General features: G+C 55.1%; 2 protein-coding genes across 2 annotated transcripts in view; one reads left to right on the top strand and one right to left on the bottom strand.

The window, feature by feature from the left end:
* The window catches only part of Ift140 (intraflagellar transport 140), a 57,413-nt gene that overhangs the window by 11,463 nt on the left and 24,606 nt on the right, over positions 1-21,344 (bottom strand). The gene's annotated exons all lie outside the window — the stretch shown is intronic.
* Tmem204 (transmembrane protein 204) lies at positions 982-19,984 on the top strand. Its single transcript, XM_013011316.1, has 3 exons — positions 982-1,893; positions 5,965-6,120; positions 18,910-19,984. The coding sequence occupies exons 1-3, from the start codon at positions 1,614-1,616 to the stop codon at positions 19,152-19,154; spliced, it is 681 nt and encodes a 226-aa protein (XP_012866770.1). The 5' UTR covers positions 982-1,613; the 3' UTR covers positions 19,155-19,984.

Below are 21,344 nucleotides of genomic sequence, written 5' to 3'. Positions count from 1 at the left end.
GGTCTCGGCTTCCTGGCTAGCTGGGATTAGAGGTGAGCCACGGGTGCCCGATACCCAGGGTCTTTGGTGTGAGCAAGGATGCATGGCACCCCATCCCCTGCATGACTTACGAGGCTTGCAGTGCTGACAACTCGCCACACAGTGGTGGCACAGAGGCTAATAACCAAGATCCAAGAATGGAGAGCAGAAAGAAGTCTGTTTGGGTAAAACCTCCAGTGGGGAAAACCCCTAAAATAGGTAAAATCCCTTAGGGAAATGAGGAATAAACCCTTGGCCCAAAGTGGTCAGTGCTGACTTCACACGCAGCCATGTGACTGGAGGCGCCAATCCTGGGGAGTGGGGGGCTTTGGGGCAGCACGCTGGCCAGGCCAGGGCACATACATGGCCATAGGAAATGCCTGCGATCTAACGGCCCAGGAACTAGCTGGCAACAGAACTTTTTGTTCCCTGAATGACTGAGCGCCTACCTAGCAAGTGAGGGGCCTTGACTTCCATCCCCAGTGCCATCTAAAATAAACAAAAAGCAAAAAGCTCTGCCTGAATAACACCCCAAGAGCGTGCACCCAAGGCTATGTGGACAGAACACAGCAACTGCAGAGTACTGCAGGCGCCCAGGTGCGGGGAGCCTGTGGGTGGCTGGGTGCCTGGCCCCTTAGGCTCCAGGCGCAGCACGGGAGCCGCTTCTGCAGCTGGCCAGGCTCAGGAGTGACAAGCGAGGGAGGAGTACTCGAGCCGGCATCCCCAGCCTCTCCTCTGGGACAGCAGGCAGGCGGGCGGGCGGTGGCAGGGAGGGCGGGCTGGAGGGGGGGCGGTGGCAGGGAGGGCGGGCTGGAGGGGGGCCCCACAAGTCTCCCAGGCCTTTCCCATCAGGAAACGCATCCTGTTAGTGTCTGGCTCTGCGCAGGTCTGCTATTTGTTGCAGCCAGTTGGTGACGCCCTCCTGCTCACCAAAAACAGCTTCAAAAACAACCATTTCCTCTCTGCTGAGAGACAGGGAAAGGCACGCGCGCACACACACACTTTCTTGCAGCAGCCGCTCTGCGTTCCAGGACCTGCCACTCGTGGCGGAGGCACCAGGCAGGGGCCTGGACGGCAGAGAGGCAGCTGAACCCACACCGCTCCCCGAGTTCCGCTTGGAGCGGCTCCCACAGCCAGCTGTGGAGCGTGAGCCAGCCGATTCCCACGCTGGGCCTCCCTCTTGAGTAACTTTGTTTTCCGCTGCTACAGGACAGAGGGGTGCCTCGGCCTCGGCCTCCCGGGCCTCCGCTTCCTGGGAAGACGGCACACTCACAACTCTGGATTCACGCTCCTGTCCCCGTTTTCTTCCTGGGATGGGCCTCTTGGTGCCCAGCTTCAGCACAGGCCTGGCCCTCCTCCAGGTGCAGGAGGGAGGGTAAGGCAGGGCGGTGAGCGGCTCACCTGGACCTGTCCCATGGGCCTCTCTCCACCGCTGCGACGTGGGTGCGCCCAGCTGGAGCTGCTGCTCGGCCTCCGAGAATGAGCGGCGATGTTCTCTAGCTTGCCCTAGCTGCATCGGCGCTCCCTGCATGCCCCGCGGCTGACTGGGACTAGGGATTTTCTCCAAGACAAACGGACCACACCAGCAATCTGCGATGACTGTCCAGAAACTTGTGGCCACAGCTGTGCTGGTGGCCCTGGTCTCCCTCATCCTCAACAACGCTGCTGCCTTTACTCCCAACTGGGTGTACCAGACCCTGGAGGATGGGCGCAAGCGGAGCGTGGGGCTGTGGAGATCCTGCTGGCTGGTGGACAGGGGCCGGGGAGGAGCGAGCCCCGGGGCCAGAGCTGAGCACGTGGACGCGCAGGACTGTGAGGCGCTGGGCTGGGGCTCGGAGTCGGCAGGCTTCCAGGAGTCTCGAGGCACCGTCAAACGTGAGTCTGCCTGCTTTCCTGTCCTCTTCAGAGGGGCTGCATCCAGGGGATGGGGGGGGGGGGGGGGTCAGGTCCCGCCCCACCCCCACTGGTGGGCAAGGCCGGAGGGTCATCCCTTGTTTTGTAGGGAATTTGTCGCACGCCCCCGGGGCTTCCTTTCTACCACTCTGCGTGGTATACTAATCACATTGAAGAAAGACGGTTTTCCTTGGTTGAAAATAGATATGATGAGTACAATAAACTAGAAGCTCGAGACTGTGTGGGCGAGTTCTAAGTTCATTTCCATGGTGGTCAGGGCCTTGGGGCTGTGAACAGCCGGGTGGTGGGAGAGTGGAGGTGGGGGGGGCGCGTTCGGGCTTGGGGGGAAGGAGGAGACAGAGGCATAAATAGCAAACAGGCAGCCACGCATGCATCTGCCGATGACTCTACTGTGGACCACCACGGAGCCTTGAGGGTAGCAGGCTCCTGCTGGGAAGGGACAACACCGGCCTTGGAGAGATGAGGCTTAGTTGGCTGAGGGCAAGTTCCTCGGTCCTAAGCACCACTCTGCATGGCTGCTGGTTCTTGGCCCGGTCCCCGGACCACAGCACACATACAGCCTGGGTTGGGGCAACGCCATCCTCACGTCCCAGGCACAGAAACTGAGGCCGGCACGGCCCTGTCTTCTCGCCTGGTGGGGTCTGATCCCTCCATTCCCGATGACACTCACTTGCCACTCTTGCTGGTAGAGGCTGTTCTGCCCGCAGAGCTGGCAATGCGTGGGCCTGTGCGCCCATGCCCTGGTCTGCCACACCACCTGCCGCCTGCCCCGCCTTTAGCCAAGCCTGTCCTTGAGACATTCCCTGACCCAAGCTGGGTCACAACTCAGCCCTCCTGGGGGCCAGCTAGACAAACACCTCTCACACCCTAGCTGGCATTCTCTGCAAACCCCTCAGTACCGTCTGTGGCTGCAGACAACGCTATCTTGAGAACCAGCACAGGACATGGGGGGGGGGTAGGAGAAAGGGGGAAGGACAGGTAACAGGGCCATGCCGTGAGCCACTGCCACCGGCACCTGGTAGAGACGATGTCTCATGCCAGGGCAGGGTCACCATCATGTCACTGGCAAACACCCAAGTGGCCTGCCCAAGGGACCAGGGACACGTGGGCTACTCTATGACATTCCAAGCCGGCCAGGGCCCTCTGTGCTGCCGGGTGTCCCAGGCATGCTGGATTGGGGCTGGGAGGGCGAGTCCTAGGTTTGTCCTGTCCAGGCCCCTGTAGCCCTCCCACATCGCACTGGGTCTTTGCTGAGGGGATCATGGAGGATTCTCCTGATGATTCTGTCCCCCATTGTGCCCCTGGTCTTCCAGGCACCTCAAGTCCTTTTCTGAACCCTGGCTGTACACGAGCAATGAGTGAAGCTTGATGAGGTGCAGCTGGGCTCCAGGCGCCCCTAGCGCCGCCAAGGGTCTGCACATGGCCTGTCCACGTTCTCATGCGGGTGTCTAGGGCTGCACACAAGGTGGCACCACTGGTGAAATGCCAGTACGGCGAGCCTCTGGGTGCGGGGCTGCAGGCCTGGGGTTGGCAGCTCAGCAGCGACCCATAGGGATCGAACCCGGCAGAGGCCTGCGTGGCACACAGCACAGTGCTGTGCACTCAGGGCCGCCGCCGGGGACACAGAGTCAGCCCAGGCAGAGGACGAGAGGGAGGACGGTGCAGGGCAGGGCAGGACAGGCCGGCAGTCAGGTCTGTGCTCCGGTTTCTGGTCTCACTGCACTGACACGCATGTCCTGAGCCACGCCACTCAGGCCGCCCCTGAAACCACAGGTCTCAGCCCCGCCGCTGTGCAGGGTGAGGGTCTGGGGGCCCCGGTGTCCAGCCCTCCACCTCGGCAAGCCCCTGTGCGGTGATCTGCCCAGGCCACAGGCTGCGGTGCCATGGTCAAAGAACATTTCTCTACGTCCTTCCGGACTGTACTGTACCTGAACTATGGAGGACAGATCTAGACTGGGATCTGCATTTAATTCATTTAGTCCTGGTCTTAGGGGTTTGAACTTGAGGCCTGGGTGTTGTCCTTGAGCTTTGTTGCTCAAGTCTAGCTCTCTACCACTTGAGCCACAGCTCTACTTCTGGGTTTTTTGGTGGTAAACTGAAGATAAGAGTCTCAATGAATTTTCCTGTCCAGGCTGGCTTTGAACCACAACCCTTACATCTTAGCCTCCTGAGGAGCAAGGATTATAGGTGTGAGCCATCAGTGCCCAGGTCTACATAGCTCTTTATATATGCAGCCTGTTCAAGACCTGCTAGCCTAAGAGCCGTTTGAACCATCCACAGGGTGGAGCAGACGTGTTGGCAGAGCCTGGGATCTGGGACAGGAGGCTTTGCTGTGGAGGAAGCAGCTCAAAACACAACAGGCAGGACAGGCCGGGCCCTGGCGCGGGAAGTGGCATAAAACCCCTGGAAGACTCAGACTCCAAAGCCTAGATAGACAGGACCCATGAAGAGTGTGGGTCACACACAGTGGCCTGCTTGCTGACGGGTGGGTTGTGCTGGGCCTCGGGCAGGGGACGGTGGCCCCACTAGCCCTGTGGTTTCATCCCACATTTTTGCCCCTCCGGGATGGGGTAAAATGCCACTTTTCCTCCATGGTCTCTCAATGACCCCCGCCCCCAACCTGTGGGAAGGTGACTCCGGGGCACACTGAACCCCCAAGAGCAGAGCCCTGGGCCAGAGACCTCTGAGGCCCGTGGGCTCACACCAGGAGGCCTGTGTATCTTCAGGAACTTCACCTCCACCAACGGGGTCCCCAAAAGGGGCAGGAGGAGGGGGGCACAGAGGGCAGGGCTTTGGCAATGGCAGCAGTGGAGGAGCAGAGACGGATAGCAAGCCGGTGGGGGGCACCCCAGGCCGGGGTGGGGTGCAGGGAATCATGCTCTGACTATTCCGTGACTCTATGAGCATCCACAAAAGCGAATGGTGAACCATATGGGGCTGCATGCAGCCTCAGCCATTTCACAGCCCCGCCCCTCCCTGTCCAGGCACCCGCTCCCCTCACTGGCAGTGGGCTGAGGAACTGCGAGTCTCTGGAAATGGGGCCTTGTAGGCCCCCCTCACTCACACACAGATCACCTCCCAGTGGGCACCGTGGCAGGCTGCGTCTTCTCGGTTATGGAGGCTGACAGTTCAGCCTGTGAGACTCAACGTCAGCTCAGAGTGATGTGGAGCAGAGGCACACCGGGGTGACCCTGGCCCCCCAAAGTGCAGCACAGGCTTTGCTGGGAGGTGGAACTGGAGGAAGTTTCTCTGCCAGACACCATCTCCTCCCCCGTGGCTCGGCCACCCTGACCACTCTCCTGAGACCCCGGTGTGCTGCACCCCGTGGAGGAGGCAGGCGCGGGCAGAATCCAGACACAGGGTCCCATGGTGTGCAGAGTGACCAGAGCCTGGGCTCAGCAGAGCAGGTCTGCCCTGCTCTGCCCTGGCTGGCTGCTGGAGGCTGAGACCAGTCCCTCAGTGCCACCCTGCAGGCCCAAGTCTCTCAACCACAGGCAGGGGGCCCTTGGGGGGTCCCTGGGGCAGGGAGCACAGCGCTGTTGGTATGCATCTCCCTGATTACAGCCGCCATGCAGCACCTCTGGGGAACGCGGGGCCCAGCCCGGGGGAGACGTGGCCGCTGCAGCCAAACGGGCTGGGATAACTTTAGTGGCTGGGAAGAGGCATGGTGCAAGGCAGGTGACCAAGAGGCTTCCAGAAGGTTCTGCCCTAAGAAGACACTGGCTATGCCTACTGCCTTTTCAAGGATGCCTCTGGGGGCTGGGAATGTGGCTCAGTGGTACAGAGTGCTTGCCTTGCATGCATGAGGCCCTGAGTTCGTTTCCTCAGCACCACATAAGCAAAAAAAAAAACAACAACCCAGAAGTGGCGCTGTGGCTCAAGCGGTAGAGCGCTAGCCGTGAGCTGAAGAGCTGAGGGACATCGCCCAGGCCCAGAGTTCAGGCCCCACGACTGGACCCAAACAAGGATGCCTCTGGTGGGGCCCTGAGCGCATTGGCTCTCCTGATCCCCGCTTTCCCTCCTTGCCTGCAGTGCAGTTCGACATGATGCGCGCGTGCAACCTGGTGGCGACGGCAGCCCTCGCGGTGGGCCAGCTCACCTTTGTCCTGGGGCTGACGGGCCTGCCCATGATGTCACCAGAGTCCCAGTGCTGGGAGGAAGCCATGGCCGCTGCATTCCAGCTGGCAAGTAAGTACCCCAGGCAGGGAGGATGGCTGGGCCACACACCTGCTAGAACCTGCTGTTACAGGAGGAACTCTACAACCCAAGTGGCATGGGGTGGTTTCAGGTTGCAGCTCTAAGTGTGGCCACAGGCAGCATCGCAGGTCACTACTATGGATAAAAGCAGGGCAGAAACAGGTTCCTAGGGCTGAGCACACAACTTGCCCCCCTCCATCAGTCACGGCCTTTCCATTTAACTCATTATTTCTTGGTGTTGTCCTGGGGTTCGAACTCTGGGTCTGAGCCCTGTTCTTGAGCTTTTGTGCTTAAGGGTAGCACTCTATTACTTCATCCACAGCTCCACTTTCAGCTTTTCGGTCATTAACTGGAGATAAGAGTCTCATGGACTTTCCTGCCTGAGCTGGCTCTGAACTATGATCCTGAGATCTTAGCCTCCTGCGTAGTGAGGATTACAGGTGTGAGCCACTGGTGCTCGGCTCCTTTTCCATTGTACATGATGTGCTGTGCCGTGCTTGGCTGGCTGGGTTCAGGCTCCTGTGCTGGAGACACAGGAGCAATGAGGAGTGTGCAAGCCTGGCGCCACCCAGATGGGCATCTGCACAGGGGGAGGTCAGGGGAGTCAGGGCTGGGGCGCTGCTTGGAGTTGGCACAGGCCTCTTCTCATAAGCAAAGAGAGAAGATGCTAGCATGTCACACACGCTCCTACCCTGGCTGTGAACACAGATGTAGACCATAATCTGGCAAGTGCTGGGGGAGCCCTGGAGGGAGGCCAGGAAGTCTGGCTTTGGGCCAGAGCAGACAGCTTCCTTTGAACATGGATCTGCCACCCACTCATCAGCCTGGGAAAGATGGGATGGGACACAAGAAAACATCGTTGTTTAAATGATGATGAGCGGTGGCATTGCCAGAAATTATGCACGATTGTTCTGGGATGTTCTGGACAAAGAGAAGCCATGGCAGCTTTTCACTGTGACCCAAGTGGTGGGGGGCTTGCCGCGCCGCCCTGGGGGCTCAGGGCTTCAGGGGGTGTGTCAGCCGCCTTGCCTGCCTTTCCCCTGCCTTCCTGCCCACCCTGCAGTAGAACGGGCCTTTCCAGGGCTGAATGTACACTTCCAGCAGAGGAAATGGCAGGAAGTCCAAAGTGAATCATTCTAGGAATAATGGATCCTAGTCCCTTATCTTTCTTGAGGAATGGCAGTTTCCCGAATGGGGCTGACAGGTATTCCTGGGCTGGCAGTGCCCCAGTAGGCATCAGGAAACCTGGCTCTTCGAGCACTATGAATAGCACAGTAGTGTTGGTCCTGGGCAAGTCACTTCCCAGTGGCTGGTCGGAGGCAGAGCCTGAGGGCTGTGAAGCCCCATGGAAGAATACAGGGCTGCTGCAAAGACAACTGGGACATCCTGACCCCATCAACACTGATGTGAACCTGGGCAAACTGCTGAGTAGTTTATCCAACCACGGAGCAGGGCAATACCCTTCTCCCCACTGGAATGAATGGGGGGTGGGGGCATGCAGGGATAGGCCCCGCCCCCTTCCTGCCCCCCACCCCCCCCCCCCGACTCGAGGGCCTTCTCTTCTGTCTGCTCTAAGCATCAGGGCATCAAGGCATACGTAGGAAATGCCTCCATAGACCTGAAGGCCATAAAAGTTTTCTTTGCTCTTTGGGCCTCCATCATGTGTGACCCTTTGAAATTCCATCCCTTCCAGAAGGAAATGGAAGATTTTGAAAACCCGATTGGAAAAGCTGGGTCTAAAAATCTCCAGACTTGGGGGTGGAGGTGTGGCTTGGTAGCGTGCTAGCTGAGTGAAAGCACCAGATACCGAGTCTGAGTTTAGGTCTCGGATCAGAAAATAAAAACCCTACATTGTAGAGGCACAAAAGAAATAAAAGTGGCTGGGTGCTGGTGGCTCACGCCTGTAATCCTAGCTACTCAGGAGGCTGAGATCTGAGGCTCATGGTTCAAAGCCAGCCCGGGCATGAAAGTCCATGAGACTCTTTTTTTTTTGGTTGGTCGTGGGGCTTGAACTCTGGGCCTGGGCGCTGTCCCTCAGCTCTTCAGCTCAAGGTGAGCGCTCTACCACTTGAGCTACAGCGCCACTTCCGGTTTTCTGGTGGTTTATTGGAGATAGGAGTCTCACGGTTTCTCCTGCCCGGGCTGGCTTTGAACCGCGATCCTCTGATCTCAGCCTCCTGAGTAGCTAGGATTACAGGCGTGAGCCACCAGCGCCCGGCTGTCCATGAGACTATCTCCAATAAACCACTAGAAACCTGGAAGTGGTGCTGTGGCGCAAGCAGTAGAGCGCTCGCCTTGAGCTGAAGAGCCTAGGGACAGCACCCAGGCCCAGAGTTCAAGCTCCACGACCGACAAAAAAAAAGTAATAGTTCTTGATTTCAAAAGTAACAACTATCAGGATAATCAAATTAATCCTTCTCTTTCTTTCTTTGCTGTTGTGCATTATCCTGGATCCTGAAATCATGGCCTAGGCACTGTCCCTGAGCTCAAGCTCAGGCTTACCCAGTAAGCCACAGTGCCATTTCTGAGTAGTTTATTGCAAATAAGAATCTCACGGACTTTCCTGCCTGGGATGGCTTCGAACCGCAACCCTCAGGTGTGGGCCTCTTGTGTAGCTAGGGTAACGGGCTCCGCCACCAGCCCCGGCGCGTCCGTGTCTCACTAGCCGTCCCCGAGACTCGCTGGCGTCATCGGAGGACTGCTGCGGTCTGGCCTGTCAGGACTCCTAACTGGCCTCCTCAACTCCTGTTTCAGGAGAAGGCAGAGCTGCTTCCACGTAAGGTATTACAGGAAATAAAACTGGGTTGAAGCTCCCCATTAGCTAAAACTGAACTGCTGGGGGCAGGCCTCAGGAGCTGTGCTGAGCAGTAAGGACCCTGAAGGGGAATATGGGAACACCTGAGTTTTCTGGGCTGGTGTCTGAAAGGACTGAGCAGTCTCTGTCCTGAAATCCTCAGGCTGGGGCAATGGCAGAAAATGGCAGAGCACAAGGCAGGGGCCTGGGCCTGGGCAGACGTTTAGGGGGTGCCCCTCCTCCGCAGGCTGCTTTACCCCCTGGTGCCTGAGCATCGTGCCTGACAGGTCTGTTTTGCCCAAAAAGGAAATGCATTTGGCCTGTTTAGACTTGTTTCATTGACAAACAGTACAGAGAGCAGCTATGTGCCTTTCTTCTTTCACCCTGCTAAATTTAGCGCTGGGTTTTTTCCTGTTCTCGGGTCTGTTTTAAAGCCAGGGAGAGACTGCGGGGCGCCAGGATGTCCTGTCACAGGACGAGGAAACGCCTGCTATTACCTGTTGTCAAGTGACCCTCGAGTCCTGGGGCTGGGGCGAGGCGGGCGGGCGGCAGGGAAAGATGCTGATGAAAAGAGGGAGAGAAAGTAGGCAGAGCCGACTGCTGTGGCTGGAAAGCTCTGGAAACTGGCCATCGAAGGGGGCTCCCCATTTACTCTGCAACCACAGGAGCAGCGTGCGCGCCCACGTTCACCCTCGCTTCACACCGACCTCTGGGCAGCGTGCGTTCGGGGTTGGGGGTGGGAGGGAGCCGTCATGGCAGTGTTAATGGGCCAGAGATGTGAACATCAGCTGTTCACCCTACTGCGTCCACCCCTGCCTGGGGGACGCTGTTTCCACCATCTTCTGAACACTGATTCTATGTCACCTTGTTCTATGCCCCGCCCACCCTGGACACCCTCCCTGTGATGGGTGCCCATAGTTTGTCAGGGTGACAGGGCCTGGGGTACAGGAACTCTGGGCAGCCATGCGGGCACCGGCAGGGTCCTGGGGAGAAAGGTGGGTGTGGGTCAATGGCGGATGTCATCAGGGGCAGTTCTGCACTGGTCCTCTTGCTCTTCCTCTCCCTTCTCCCGTGTTTTTCCCTCTCTTTGGTAGATGACATTACAGCTTGTACAAAACACACATGAGGACATTCCTGTTCTCTCCTTCCTGAGGCCCTGTGGGTACAATCAGCCTACACACACTCAGCAACCCTGCCAACGGAACCTCTGGGTACAGTCAGCCTACACACACACACTCACACACACACACACTCAGCCTACACACACTCAGCCTACACACACTCAGCAACCCTGCCAACGGAACCTCTGGGTACAGTCAGCCTACACACACACACTCACACACACACTCACACTCAGCAACCCTCCCGACGGTACCTGTAGCAACAAGGTGGTGCCAGACTCCATGCCCATGCACTCACTTCCCTATGCTGAGGGGCTGGACCATGTCAGTGGATGCTCAAGCGGGTGCCAGCTCCTCCCTGGTTACCACTGAGTGTGTGGCACTGCCCGTCCAGGCCTGGATGCCTACTCCAGGGCTTCCCACAGGCAGCCGCATGCCTGTCGCGCACTCTGGCTCAGCTTCCCTCATCGGCTGTTTTCCATCTTCTTTTTTGTGGCCTCTTCTCTCTGCTGCCTCTTTCATGGTCTACAATCTCCATTTGTACAGATAGGAGCAGGATAGGCAGAAGAGGGGAAGTGGCCCCTGAAGATGACGGGCTCTCCCTGGAGCAGCTGGGAAGCCAGCGTGGACTGGCAGAGCCTCGCCCAGGGACCAGCTGTCTGAGTGAACTGTGAGGCCGGAGGAGCACTGACTCTGGGGCAGGCCCCGGGTTTCGAGTCCGTTTCTATCCTCGTCTGCCATGAACTCCTGGATGAGTGCCTCTCCCCCAGGGCTTCCGCGCTCACAGGAGTGCGTCTGAAGGATGGCATCGGCTGTCACCGCGCCTTCGAGTCCTGTTGGGGGCCCTTGCACGGAGTGGCCGTCCTCTCTGCCAAGGGCAGAGCCTGGGCTTGCCTGCCACACATGCCCACCGGGTCCTAGTGAGAACTCTTGTATTTCTGGAGTGTTCCTCCTGCCTTACCAGCCTGCCTGCCTGCTTCTCTGGTGATTACAACAGTGCCCATGACCTACTGTCTGCTACCCAAGCCCCACGAGGTGAGGCCCAGCCCAATAATCCCAATCCTGCCTGAGCGCTGCACTTGACTCAACTACGTCTTCAAAAGGCAACTCCTCAGCTATCATCGAAGCTTCCGGCATCAGAGTCCAGTATAAGGACCGTGCGGTCATGCACTGGGCTGAGCGGGGAAGGGCCTCACCACCCCCAGTGTGGCACTCGTTTTGGTCCATGCAAGGATCTGTGGGCCTGTCCCTTTTGTCCTGGGAGCTCAGTGGGCAAGGACAACCTTGGGATGGTGAAGGCCACACTTCCTGCTTCTTCCTCTAAAGATCCTCTTTTAAAATCCATTACCGTTCCTGTTGGTCTAACCTCTTTCTAGCCCTTTCTGGAAAATGGTGATGTACAGTCTACCAAAGTCCCCAGCATGACAAAGCACCAATCTGTGCCGGCCGGCGCTCAGGGGCCTCCTGGGAAGAAGTGGTCGGTGGAAGCTGACTCATGTTTCATTCAGGGTTGCTTCCTCGTGGCACCTAGGTCTTCCTTTTCCCAACAATAGATCTCCTTGGATGGAAGCTAGCCAACAGGCCCGGGCCATGTGCTATGCCTACCGTTTTTTCTTCTCCCAGATTGAACTTGAACTTGTCCATTTTGGAGTGCTTGCACCTGAGTTTTGACAGCTTGGATTTTGCAAAACCCACGTGCAGACTGAGATGTTTTGTGGCTCTCATTCAGGAGTCGATCAACATGTTTGCCAAGACTGCTTCTGGCACTCTAGGCAGTGCTGACTTTGGCCAAAAGCTGCCACAAGTCCGTGCCCGCCAGCTTCCTTTCTCCTTTTTCTGGAAATTGTACGATTTCTTTTCATGACAGAAAAGCTTATGCTCACCCCAGGGCTGCTGAAGACGCATCAGAGATGATCAACACTGAACTGGCATCTCACAGGTCAACGGGGAACGTTCTGTTTTCTTAGACTTGGAGAGATTGTCATGGAAGATGAAATAGACTTGCTTGACTGGATGCCTCACTTTCCATCCTATTTACTGAGTCTGCAAGCAGCAGTCTGTGTCCCACCACACCTTCTCCTGTCTCTGCCTCCCTTCATCTGAGCCCGCCTGGAGCTTTGGGCTCCTGTGGAACGACTTGACTTTCCTCCCTCCAACAACCCTAGATCCTCCTTGAGGAGGAGGAACCATTTGATTAAAATCTGCCCAGTGTCCTAGACCTCAGGAGGCTGAGAGCTGAGGATCATGATTTGAAGCCAGCCTGGGCAGGAAAGTCCATGAGACTCTCATCTCTAATGAACCATCAGAAAACCAGAAGTGGCGCTATGGTTCAAAGTGCTAGCCTTGAGCAAAAGAGCTCAGGGACAGTGCCCATGCTGCAAGTTCAAGCCCCACAACCGGTTTAAAAAAAATATCTGCCCAGATTTCCAACAAATGGTTTTCAAGACCAGTAACAAGGGAAGTGGAGAGCAGGCTTGTTTGCTGATCCTGCCACACAAACGCCGGCCCCCTGGGCAGCCTGTGCTGCTCCACGTGAAGCACGGGCACTCTGTTGGCTTGCAGCTGAGTATGAAGCATCGGGGATCAGCTTCAGGGTCTTTGCTTTGATGCCACCTGTGTGCCATGCTTGATACTCATTCCAAAGGGAAGGCCTTGTGACAGAAGCCGAGTCCCCGGGAAGCAGGCAGGCAGGAAGGAAGAGAGGAAAGGGCCGCTCTCTGGCTGCGTTGTCATCCACACCGCCCGCGGGGCCAGCGCACAGGAAGAGGCTGTTTGCTTTGGCAACGCGATTCTGTGGAGGTGGAATGGATCCCCAGTGCAGCATTTAGTGTACACCGAAGCCCTCCCCTTGGATTTGTTTCTGGACAAACTGATTACATCACAAAAAAGTTTTGGGAGAAAAGTCTTCAGGGGAAAGGACCCTGAGGAGAACAGGAGCCTTCCTTTGGGGGAGCGGCCGAAGAAAGAACTCGGAGTTGAAGGCCAGCGTCAGCTCCCTGGTCCATCTGCTTCCAGCCTTCCTACTGTCCCGGCAGAGAGGGTTCAGAGTAAAAGCTGTCTCTGAGCTCCGTCTGCAGCGCAGCCCATGGAGCCAGCAACCCCAGGTGCCTCTTCATGGGTGACAGAAGGCCCAGGTCAGCGACGCACTGGGTCGTTAGCCTCCGCGTTGCCAAGTGGCTGTTTGCAGACACTTGGAACAAGACCACAGTATTGCGTCACGTGTCTACTTAGTCCATAAATCTGTCTACTCAGAGCAGCACCTGGATGATGGTCAATCACAGGAGCTGCACGAGGCTCTCCACGGCTGGGCCTGTGTCCGCTTCCCAATCCATGAAGGTTCTTGGCCTGGCTCATAGTTCTGAAGGTTCTGTGTATGACTGGGTACTGAGAGGTTCTTCTGAGTCCCTAAGTTCTTTTTCTGCCTCTGTCTGTTCTAAGTCAAATAGAAAACCAGAAGCCTACACGGGGAGTGATATGTGGAATTTTTCGTTGGTAGTGGTTGTAGTTCAAGACCAGGTTGGTCTTGAACTTGAGCTTCTCCTGTCTCAGCCTTCCAAGTGCTGTAATCGATTACGGGTGAGTGTCCTGCACAGCTCCAGAGTGTACCTCAGTCATACCCTTCCACAGGGCACAGACCCGGACTCTGCACTGCTTTTCTGCAGAACAGGCACATAAGGGGCAGCTTCTGGATTACATTCCAGCCAGAGAAAGCGAGGCTCCCAGAACCTTGCCAAAACAATCGTGGTGCCAACACATGGCTTTCAAGGCTCATGATGGAAGAGGTAGAGTGCTGGCTTGTTCACCATGCATCTGTCGGGCTTTGGTTTACACCAGATCCACCATCTTTATCACTTTCCAATGTGTACTTTCAGGACAGAGGTGGCTATGCCAGGTCATTTGTACATACCTGGATTTCTATTTAATAAATGTAGTCACACACTTCTGAGTGTTCTCAGAAGCAGGTACAGTTTCTGAACTTTGAATTTGTGTACACGGTAACCAATACAGATGACCATGGCAGGGAGGGATAATAGAGTGTACTCTGTTGGGTGATGGTGCCTCCCACCTGTAATCCTAGCTATTTAGGAATCTGAGACCTAGAGAATTGAGATTTGAAGCTAGCCTGGGGAGGAAAAGTCATTGAGACTATCTCTAATTAACCAGCAAAAATCCAGGCTGGAGGAATGGTTCAAGTGTCAGAGTATCATCTGAGCAAAGAAGCTGAGTGGGAAAGCAAGGCTCTGAGTTCAAGCTTCAGAACCAGCCAACAATGACATGCCCATTTTCAAAGATATTCTATGGTGTGGCTGGGAAGGTGGCTCAGTGGTAGAGTGCTTGCCTCGCATGCATGAGGCCCTGGGTTTGATTCCTCAGCACCACATAAGTAGAAAAGGCCGGAAGTGGCGCTGTGGCTCAAGTGGTAGAGCGCTAGCCTTGAGCTGAAGAGCTGAGGGACAGCGCCCATGCCCAGAGTTCAGGCCCCATGACTAACCAAAAAAAAAAAAAAAAAATTCTATGGTAAATCTTATAGCTACTCAGGAGGCAGAGATCTGAGGATCATGGTTTGCAGCCAGCCCAGGCAGGAAAGTCCATGACTCTTTTTTTTTTTTTTTTTTGGGTCTGGTCGTTGGGCCTGAACTCTGGGCCTGGGCGCTGACCCTCAGCTCTTTTAGCTCAAGGCTAGTGCTCTACCACTTGAGCCACAGAGCCACTTCCGGCTTTTTTCTTTTTTCTTATGTGGTGCTGGGGAATCGAACCCAGGGTCTCAGGCATGCAAAGCAAGCGCTCTACTGAGCTACCTTCCCAGCCCAAGTCCATGACTCAGAAGGAGCTGAAAGTGGCGTTGTGTGCTCATGTGGTAGAGCACTAGCCTTGAAGACAGATAGGCTCAGGGACAGAGCACCAGGACGGACAAAAAAGATAAAAGGAAATATGAGTGAAGGGCTAGGGTGTACTTCAGTGACAGAGTGCCTGCTTAGTATGCTTGAGGGCCAACCCCAGTACTAGGGGAAAATGAAAAAAGAAATGTCACTAAAGCAACAGTTAAGTGATTACAGTACAGATGAGTGTCTGGCCTGCAGGGGGAGCTGTTCTGCTTCCTGCCTGCCTGGTGGCCAGGGTTCCCCTGTGCCCCTGAGAAAATGGATCAGCCAGGACTGAGAACCCCTCACCCCAGGCTGCTAGGGGAGCAACCCCACATAGCGGCCCTGGAGCTGTGTGCCGTCTGCCCCAGAATATCGTGTCTCCCCACAGCACGGGGTTTAAGGTCTGTACTCCCTACTTGGAGCCTGCTAAACAAAAGCTCTGTGAGGCTGGGCCCAGCCTGTCTCTCCACCTGGCCCAGGCACGGTGCAAATTTCACCTACACCCCAGGAAGGACACCAGCAATCTCAGGACAAATCAGTGGGCCTGGGCCATCTGTGAACTCTAGTACTGCACTAATGCCTAGTGCTGTCCTAGCACTTGAAACAGGCAACTGTGACGAGTGCAAATCAACCCCTGGATGAATGTATACTTCCACAGGCTAGTGCAGTCCTGACTCGGCCGTGGTGGGGGACATGGGCCTGTCCCCCTGATAGGGCTCACGACACTCTACTCTGCTGTGCTGTCCTGGGGTTATTTACTTAGCAGGTGGTTACGGAGAGTCCCAGGGGTGCCATGGTCCAGGCCTGAGGGCACCAATGGGTAAATAAACAGGAGGAGTGACAATGGGAGATACTAAGTGGCCCGAGAGAGCTAAGGATGTGTGCAACCTATCAGGGATGGGGTGGCCAGGCAGAGGGATAGCAGCATGAGACATCTAGAGCAGGAAGACACAGAGGAATTGAAAGGGTTTGGCTTGGCTGAGTCATAAGAGCCACAGGCGGCAGAAGGGGCACGAATCCAGCCAAGGCTGCCAGACTGTGGGCAGGCTCGTGTTCTGCGGCATGGGAGACATGTTCGGTGAAGATCGGGCAGGCTATGGGTGGAAGTGTCAGCCTGGCCTCAGGAAGCCTGCTCCTGGGGAAGGGGGCTGTCCTCTCTCTGTGGGACACGTCCTCACAGTGGAGGCCTTGGAGCCGTGACTCCAGCCCGTGGGCCAGGTGAGCCCTTCCACGTGGGGGCGGCCATGCCCAGCTGCTTCTCACCTAGGATGCAGCTGAACCGTGTGTGGGCAGGACGATTCTGGGTGCCCGTCTGGTATCTTCCAGGGCTACCAGGTGTGACTCCCCTGTGTGGTGCTGCTCAGAAATCTGCGCCCAAGGCCCCTGTCCTGGCTGGCTGCAGCCACCACAGGAGCCCATCACGGACCGTCGCTGCGGCCAGGGTTGATTGGGGCCATGATGGCGGGGTGGGAATAGAACTGTCGGTAACCGTTCCTGTGCGGCCTTGTTGATGAGGGCAGGCTCGTTCTTTGAGTGTGCCAATGCTTGGTGACAGCTGCTGTCCTATGTGTGCACTTCAGTCCTTTCCAGAAGGTTCAAGGTTGGCTCTGAAGTGCTCAAAGCTCACAAGTCTTCAGAGAAAGTATCTCACACGCTGTTCACTCCAGACCCCTCTTTTTACATCAGGGATGCCCACTGTCTGTCCCCCAAGTCTGACCAGGGAGCTGTGTGGGAGCTGACCCTGCCAGGGTGCTTCAACCCCGGTCTGGACAGAGCTTCCACGTGCCATTCTGGTGGAGGATGCTGTGGAACTGGAGCTGAGGGCACATAACACATTCTAAAAGTGAGCTGAGCACGGGTGGCTCACGCTGTCCTTCTAGCTACGCTCAGAGTTGAGGATCTCACTTCAAGGTAGGCAAATCTGAGAGACTCTCATCTCCATTAACCAGCAAAAAAGCCAGAACTGGGGGCAGGGCTCTGGTGAAAGACCACTGGCCTTGAGCAAAAAGCTCAGCAGGGGTGCGAAACACCTTGTACCAAGCCCCAGTACGTACCCCAGTACGCGCGCGCACGCACACGCGCACACACACACACACTCTCTCCCTCTCTCTCTCCCCCTCTCTCTAACATGTACAGACTGAAGGGGATCTGGAAACAAAGGGTGAGTGGGTCGTGCCCTGGCGAGGGAGATGGATGTGTGGTAGCTCCCGCTACTTCTTGCCTGTCCATACTTTTGCCCTATCTCTGCAGCCTTGGCTTCTTGCGGCACTCAGTTTCCTCACACCCTGCCTTACTTACTGCCTCTTGTCTTTGAAGACATAAGTGGGCACCCTGAGCCTAGCCTGCCTCAATTCCACTTCTTCTGGGTGTTGAACAAGCTTAAGGCACTGCTCTAGCTGGCATCATCTACCCTAAGACATGAGTGAAAAGCAGGGAAGCATACTGAGCGCATCTTCCTTTTCAGTGCAGTTCTGTGACCCACAGACTGCAGGCACAGTGCTGTGCTTCATGGCACAGGGTGGGAGGTTTCCCTCCCTCAGTGGGCATCACCGCAGAGCACTAGCTTTAGTAGGAAGGAAGCAGTCAGGAGCTCTCCAACACACGAAAACTCCCAGTACTGCAGAGCACTGCCTTCACTTGGAACAATGCGACGCAGGCAAGTGTTCAACTCGCATTTCCTATGAGGACAGTGATAATGAAGCAACCATGTTCACATCTTAGCAAAGTCAAGTCGGCAATCCTCCCCTCTCCCCTCCCACCCCTGGCTCTGTGTGTCTGTCTGTCTCTGTCTCTCTTCCCACATTGCTCTCTGCTCTGGGACCACAGAGCATGCCCATCTGGAACATTCTTCACCAGAGCAAGGACTGCACAGAGCCCTGAGTAACCGTCGTCAGGGATCTCTGACTTGGCGGCTCTGCCGTGGGCTGGTCAAGGCCCACAAGGGGTCTCTGTGCTGAAAATACCCTTCTCGGGACTTCAACTATGAGTAGCCTCTGAAATAGAACAGTCTAGAAGCTGAGGAACCCTTCCAGGCCAACACATGGGATAAGTCTTCTCTACCAGACATCAGGACCATGAATGACTTGACTTTCTGAGGAGATCAGAGACATATTGGGAGGAGCGACGCTGGACAGACACACAGGTGTTCAGGAGCCAGCTGGTGGGGTCCAGCAGGGGAGTCCAGCCAGGGAAGGCCTCAGCTTTTTTTCTGCCTTCTTCCTCTTGTGGCCACGGCTCCAGTTAGGCACCTGGCATCCTGCGCAAACCCCCTGATGTTCATATTAGAAAAACTAACAAAAAAATCACTTGCCTCCCTTAAGACGGCCATGAAGGTGAAACCCTGGAAGGAACTCCTGATTGAACAGCGCCCACCCATCCCATAGTGTCCTGCCGGGTGGGCAGGTGGGGGGCGGCGGCAGCAGGGAAGGAGGTCTGGGCAGAGACACAAGGGGCAGGTTCTGCAACTACACACTTCTCTTCAGAAGCTAGCGGGGAAGCCAGACACACAAGGAAAGCTGGGCCGCGCCGATCCCCCTGGAGGGAGGAGCCACGCTGACCTGAGAGGAAATCTCCACTTCCTCTGAGCGCACGGTCACGGCGAGAACACGCACAAACAGGAATCTGGACTAAGTGCGATGCCAGTCTGCTTCTAGATAAGACTTAGAAAATATCCATGCTGGCTTTTGCTTTGAACCCGTGAAGCATTTATAAAAGTCAGACTTAACAGTTACCAGTGCTTGGGGTGGGCCAGGCTACAAAGTGCTGTTGCTGTGAGGGGCGGTGCTGAGACCCCCAAGTCCAGAGACAGCATTCCCATATCCACTCCCTGCCCTCCGGCCCCAAGTCCAAAGGCCCCAGGAGCCCCTAGAAGGCAGAGACAAAGTGGCTCAGTTCCCGTCCAAGGATAGGGCTGGGAAGAGGTGGAGCCTGCCTTCCAGGGGGCCTGGCCAGAGCTCCCCCTTAGAGTCAACCTTCTAGAACATTTCTTTTCCCTCTGCAGGTTTTGTGTTAGTCATTGGACTGGTGACCTTCTACAGAATCGGCCCCTACACCAACCTATCATGGTCTTGCTATCTGAACATTGGTGCCTGTCTGCTGGCCACCCTGGCAGCTGCCATGCTCATCTGGAACATTCTGCACCGCAGGGAGGACTGCATGGCCCCCCGGGTAATTGTCATCAGCCGCTCACTGACAGCACGGTTCCGCAGGGGGCTGGACAATGATTATGTAGAGTCTCCGTGCTGAAAGCACCCTCCTCAGGACTTCATCTTTATAGCCACTATAATGGATTAGTCTAGAAACTGAAGGACTCACCCTGACTCTGCTTGTACCCAGGCACGGGGTGAGTCTTGGTCATATATACATATGTGTGTGTATATATATATATATATATATATATATATGTATGTATGTATGTATGTATGTGTGTGTGTACAATGCTCGTGCACACTTATGTTATACATGAATATGTCAAGTGCCACCCGTTTCTGACACCATCTTCCCCAGCCAGTCCACTGCAGCGTCACATCATGCTCGGCTGAAGGGTGGGGACAGGAAGCTGGGCAGGGGCGGCAGTGGTGTGGGTGCCCTGCTCTCTGCCTTTGCTTGGGATTAATTTATTCTGGATCTGCTTAGGAGGACACCCCAGTTATATTTTACTTTCATAGAGCAGAATACCCAGGAAGCTTTCCATGAGGTCTCTACAGTATTTCTTTATTAAGTTAGACTTTATAACCAGATGGTAATGGCTTTATGCCAGAATCAAATTAATAGTGTACGTTTTGTTCCTGGTTATTTTTCTAAGTTAAAATAAACTCAAACCTCTTATCTCTACCTAAAACTTGTATTTTATCCATCCATCCCACTATGTGGGGGAACAGAATCTGATCAGTTTTTCTGTGTTTTTCGCAAGATGATACTAAGAAAGAGTTAAAAGGTCTTCACTGAAGAGCATATACCCTAATCCATGGCTCTGGGCAACCAAATCTCAAAAAATCCACATTTCTGGCTGGGTGAGATGGTGCATGTCTGTAACCCAGCTACTCAGGAGGCAAAGTCTGGGAAGAATGAGGTTTGACGTAGAACATTAGTGAGACTCCATCTACCAATAAGCTGGGGACGTGTTTGTCATCCAGTTATGTAGGAAGCATGAATAAGAGGATCAAAGTCCAAGTCAGTCTGAGGAAAAACTTAAGGTCCTATTAAAAAAATAGCTAAAGCAAAAGGATGCAGGGCACTCAGGTGATAAACTACCTGTCTAGCAAGTGCAGGGCCTGGAATTTAAACCCAAGTACAGGTAACAAAAAGAAAAATTTCGGCTGGGCACTACTGACTCTTGCCTGTAATCCGAGATACTAAGGAGGCTAAGATCTGAGGATCACTGTTCAAAGCCAGCTCAGGCAACAAAGTCCGTGAGACTCCTATCTCCAATTAACCACCAGAAAACTGGAAGTGGCGCTGAGACTCAAAGTGGAAGAGTGCAAGCCTTGAGCCAAGAGTTTAAGGACAGCACCCAGGCCCTATATTCAAGCCCTACAAACAACAACAACAACAAAAAAGAAGTTATAGAGAAAAAGTTTACATTCCTAGAGTCTCTGAACACCATGGTGTGGGATGAAAATCAACATGAGCAGAGTAGTAGGGAACAAGTAAGTGTGTTGCTTTTGAGTGTCCCTTTAGTTAAATGCTGGATTGGTTCTGATACCTCAATCCAAAATGCCTCAGGGGGCTGGGAAGGTGGCTCAGTGGTAGAGCGCTTGCCTTGCATGCATGAGGCTCTGGGTTCGATTCCTCAGCACCACATAAGCAAAAAAAGAAAAAAAGCCGGAAGTGGCGCTATGGCTCAAGTGGTAGAGCGCTAGCCTTGAGCTGAAGAGCTGAGGGACAGCGCCCAGGCCCAGAGTTCAGGCCCCATGACTGGACCCCCCCCCCCAAAAAAAAAAAAAAACCAAAATGCCTCAGGAAGGCACAAAACCTGAGAGCTAACCTGGGAAAGGGGAGGTAGGGTGGTTAACCTGCCTAACAGAACGCAAGGCTGTAACAAATCTGGTAAATTCCTTCTCTGGCCAGTGCTGTATTGTGTGACCATGGCCACCAGGGGGCAGTGTGGGAGGAGAAGCTGATACTGGTGGAGAAAGCTCAAAGCCAGATGTGGATCATCGATTATCTGGTTGCTGCTCCTCTGCAAATGTCTAGCTCTGTCACTTACAAGCCTCTGTGGAATTGAAAGCGATCCCTTTAGATTCTCTCTCTCTCTTTTTTCTTTTGCTGGCACTGGGGCTTGAACTCAGGGCCTGGGCGCTGTCCCTGAGCTTGTGTCAAGGCTTGTGCTCTACCACTTGAGCCACAGCACCATCTCTGGCTTTTTCTGAGTAGTTTATTGGAAAGATAAGAGTCTCACAGACTTTCCTTCGTGGGCTGGCTTTGAACCACGAT

Source organism: Dipodomys ordii, unplaced genomic scaffold (assembly GCF_000151885.1).
Source record: "Dipodomys ordii isolate 6190 unplaced genomic scaffold, Dord_2.0 Scaffold14, whole genome shotgun sequence".
Taxonomy (NCBI): Eukaryota; Metazoa; Chordata; class Mammalia; order Rodentia; family Heteromyidae; genus Dipodomys; species Dipodomys ordii.
Note: the sequence above shows the minus strand (reverse complement) of the source record. Positions and strands in the feature narration are given on the sequence as shown.

What these genes read in the sequence shown, in the direction of transcription:
- Tmem204 (XM_013011316.1), top strand. Translation starts at nt 1,614, where the DNA reads ATGACTGTCCAGAAACTTGTGGCCACAGCTGTGCTGGTGGCCCTGGTC. An exon ending in GTCTCGAGGCACCGTCAAAC is followed by an intron (nt 1,894 to 5,964) that starts GTGAGTCTGCCT and finishes CCTTGCCTGCAG; the next exon opens with TGCAGTTCGACATGATGCGC. An exon ending in CGCTGCATTCCAGCTGGCAA is followed by an intron (nt 6,121 to 18,909) that starts GTAAGTACCCCA and finishes TTCCCTCTGCAG; the next exon opens with GTTTTGTGTTAGTCATTGGA.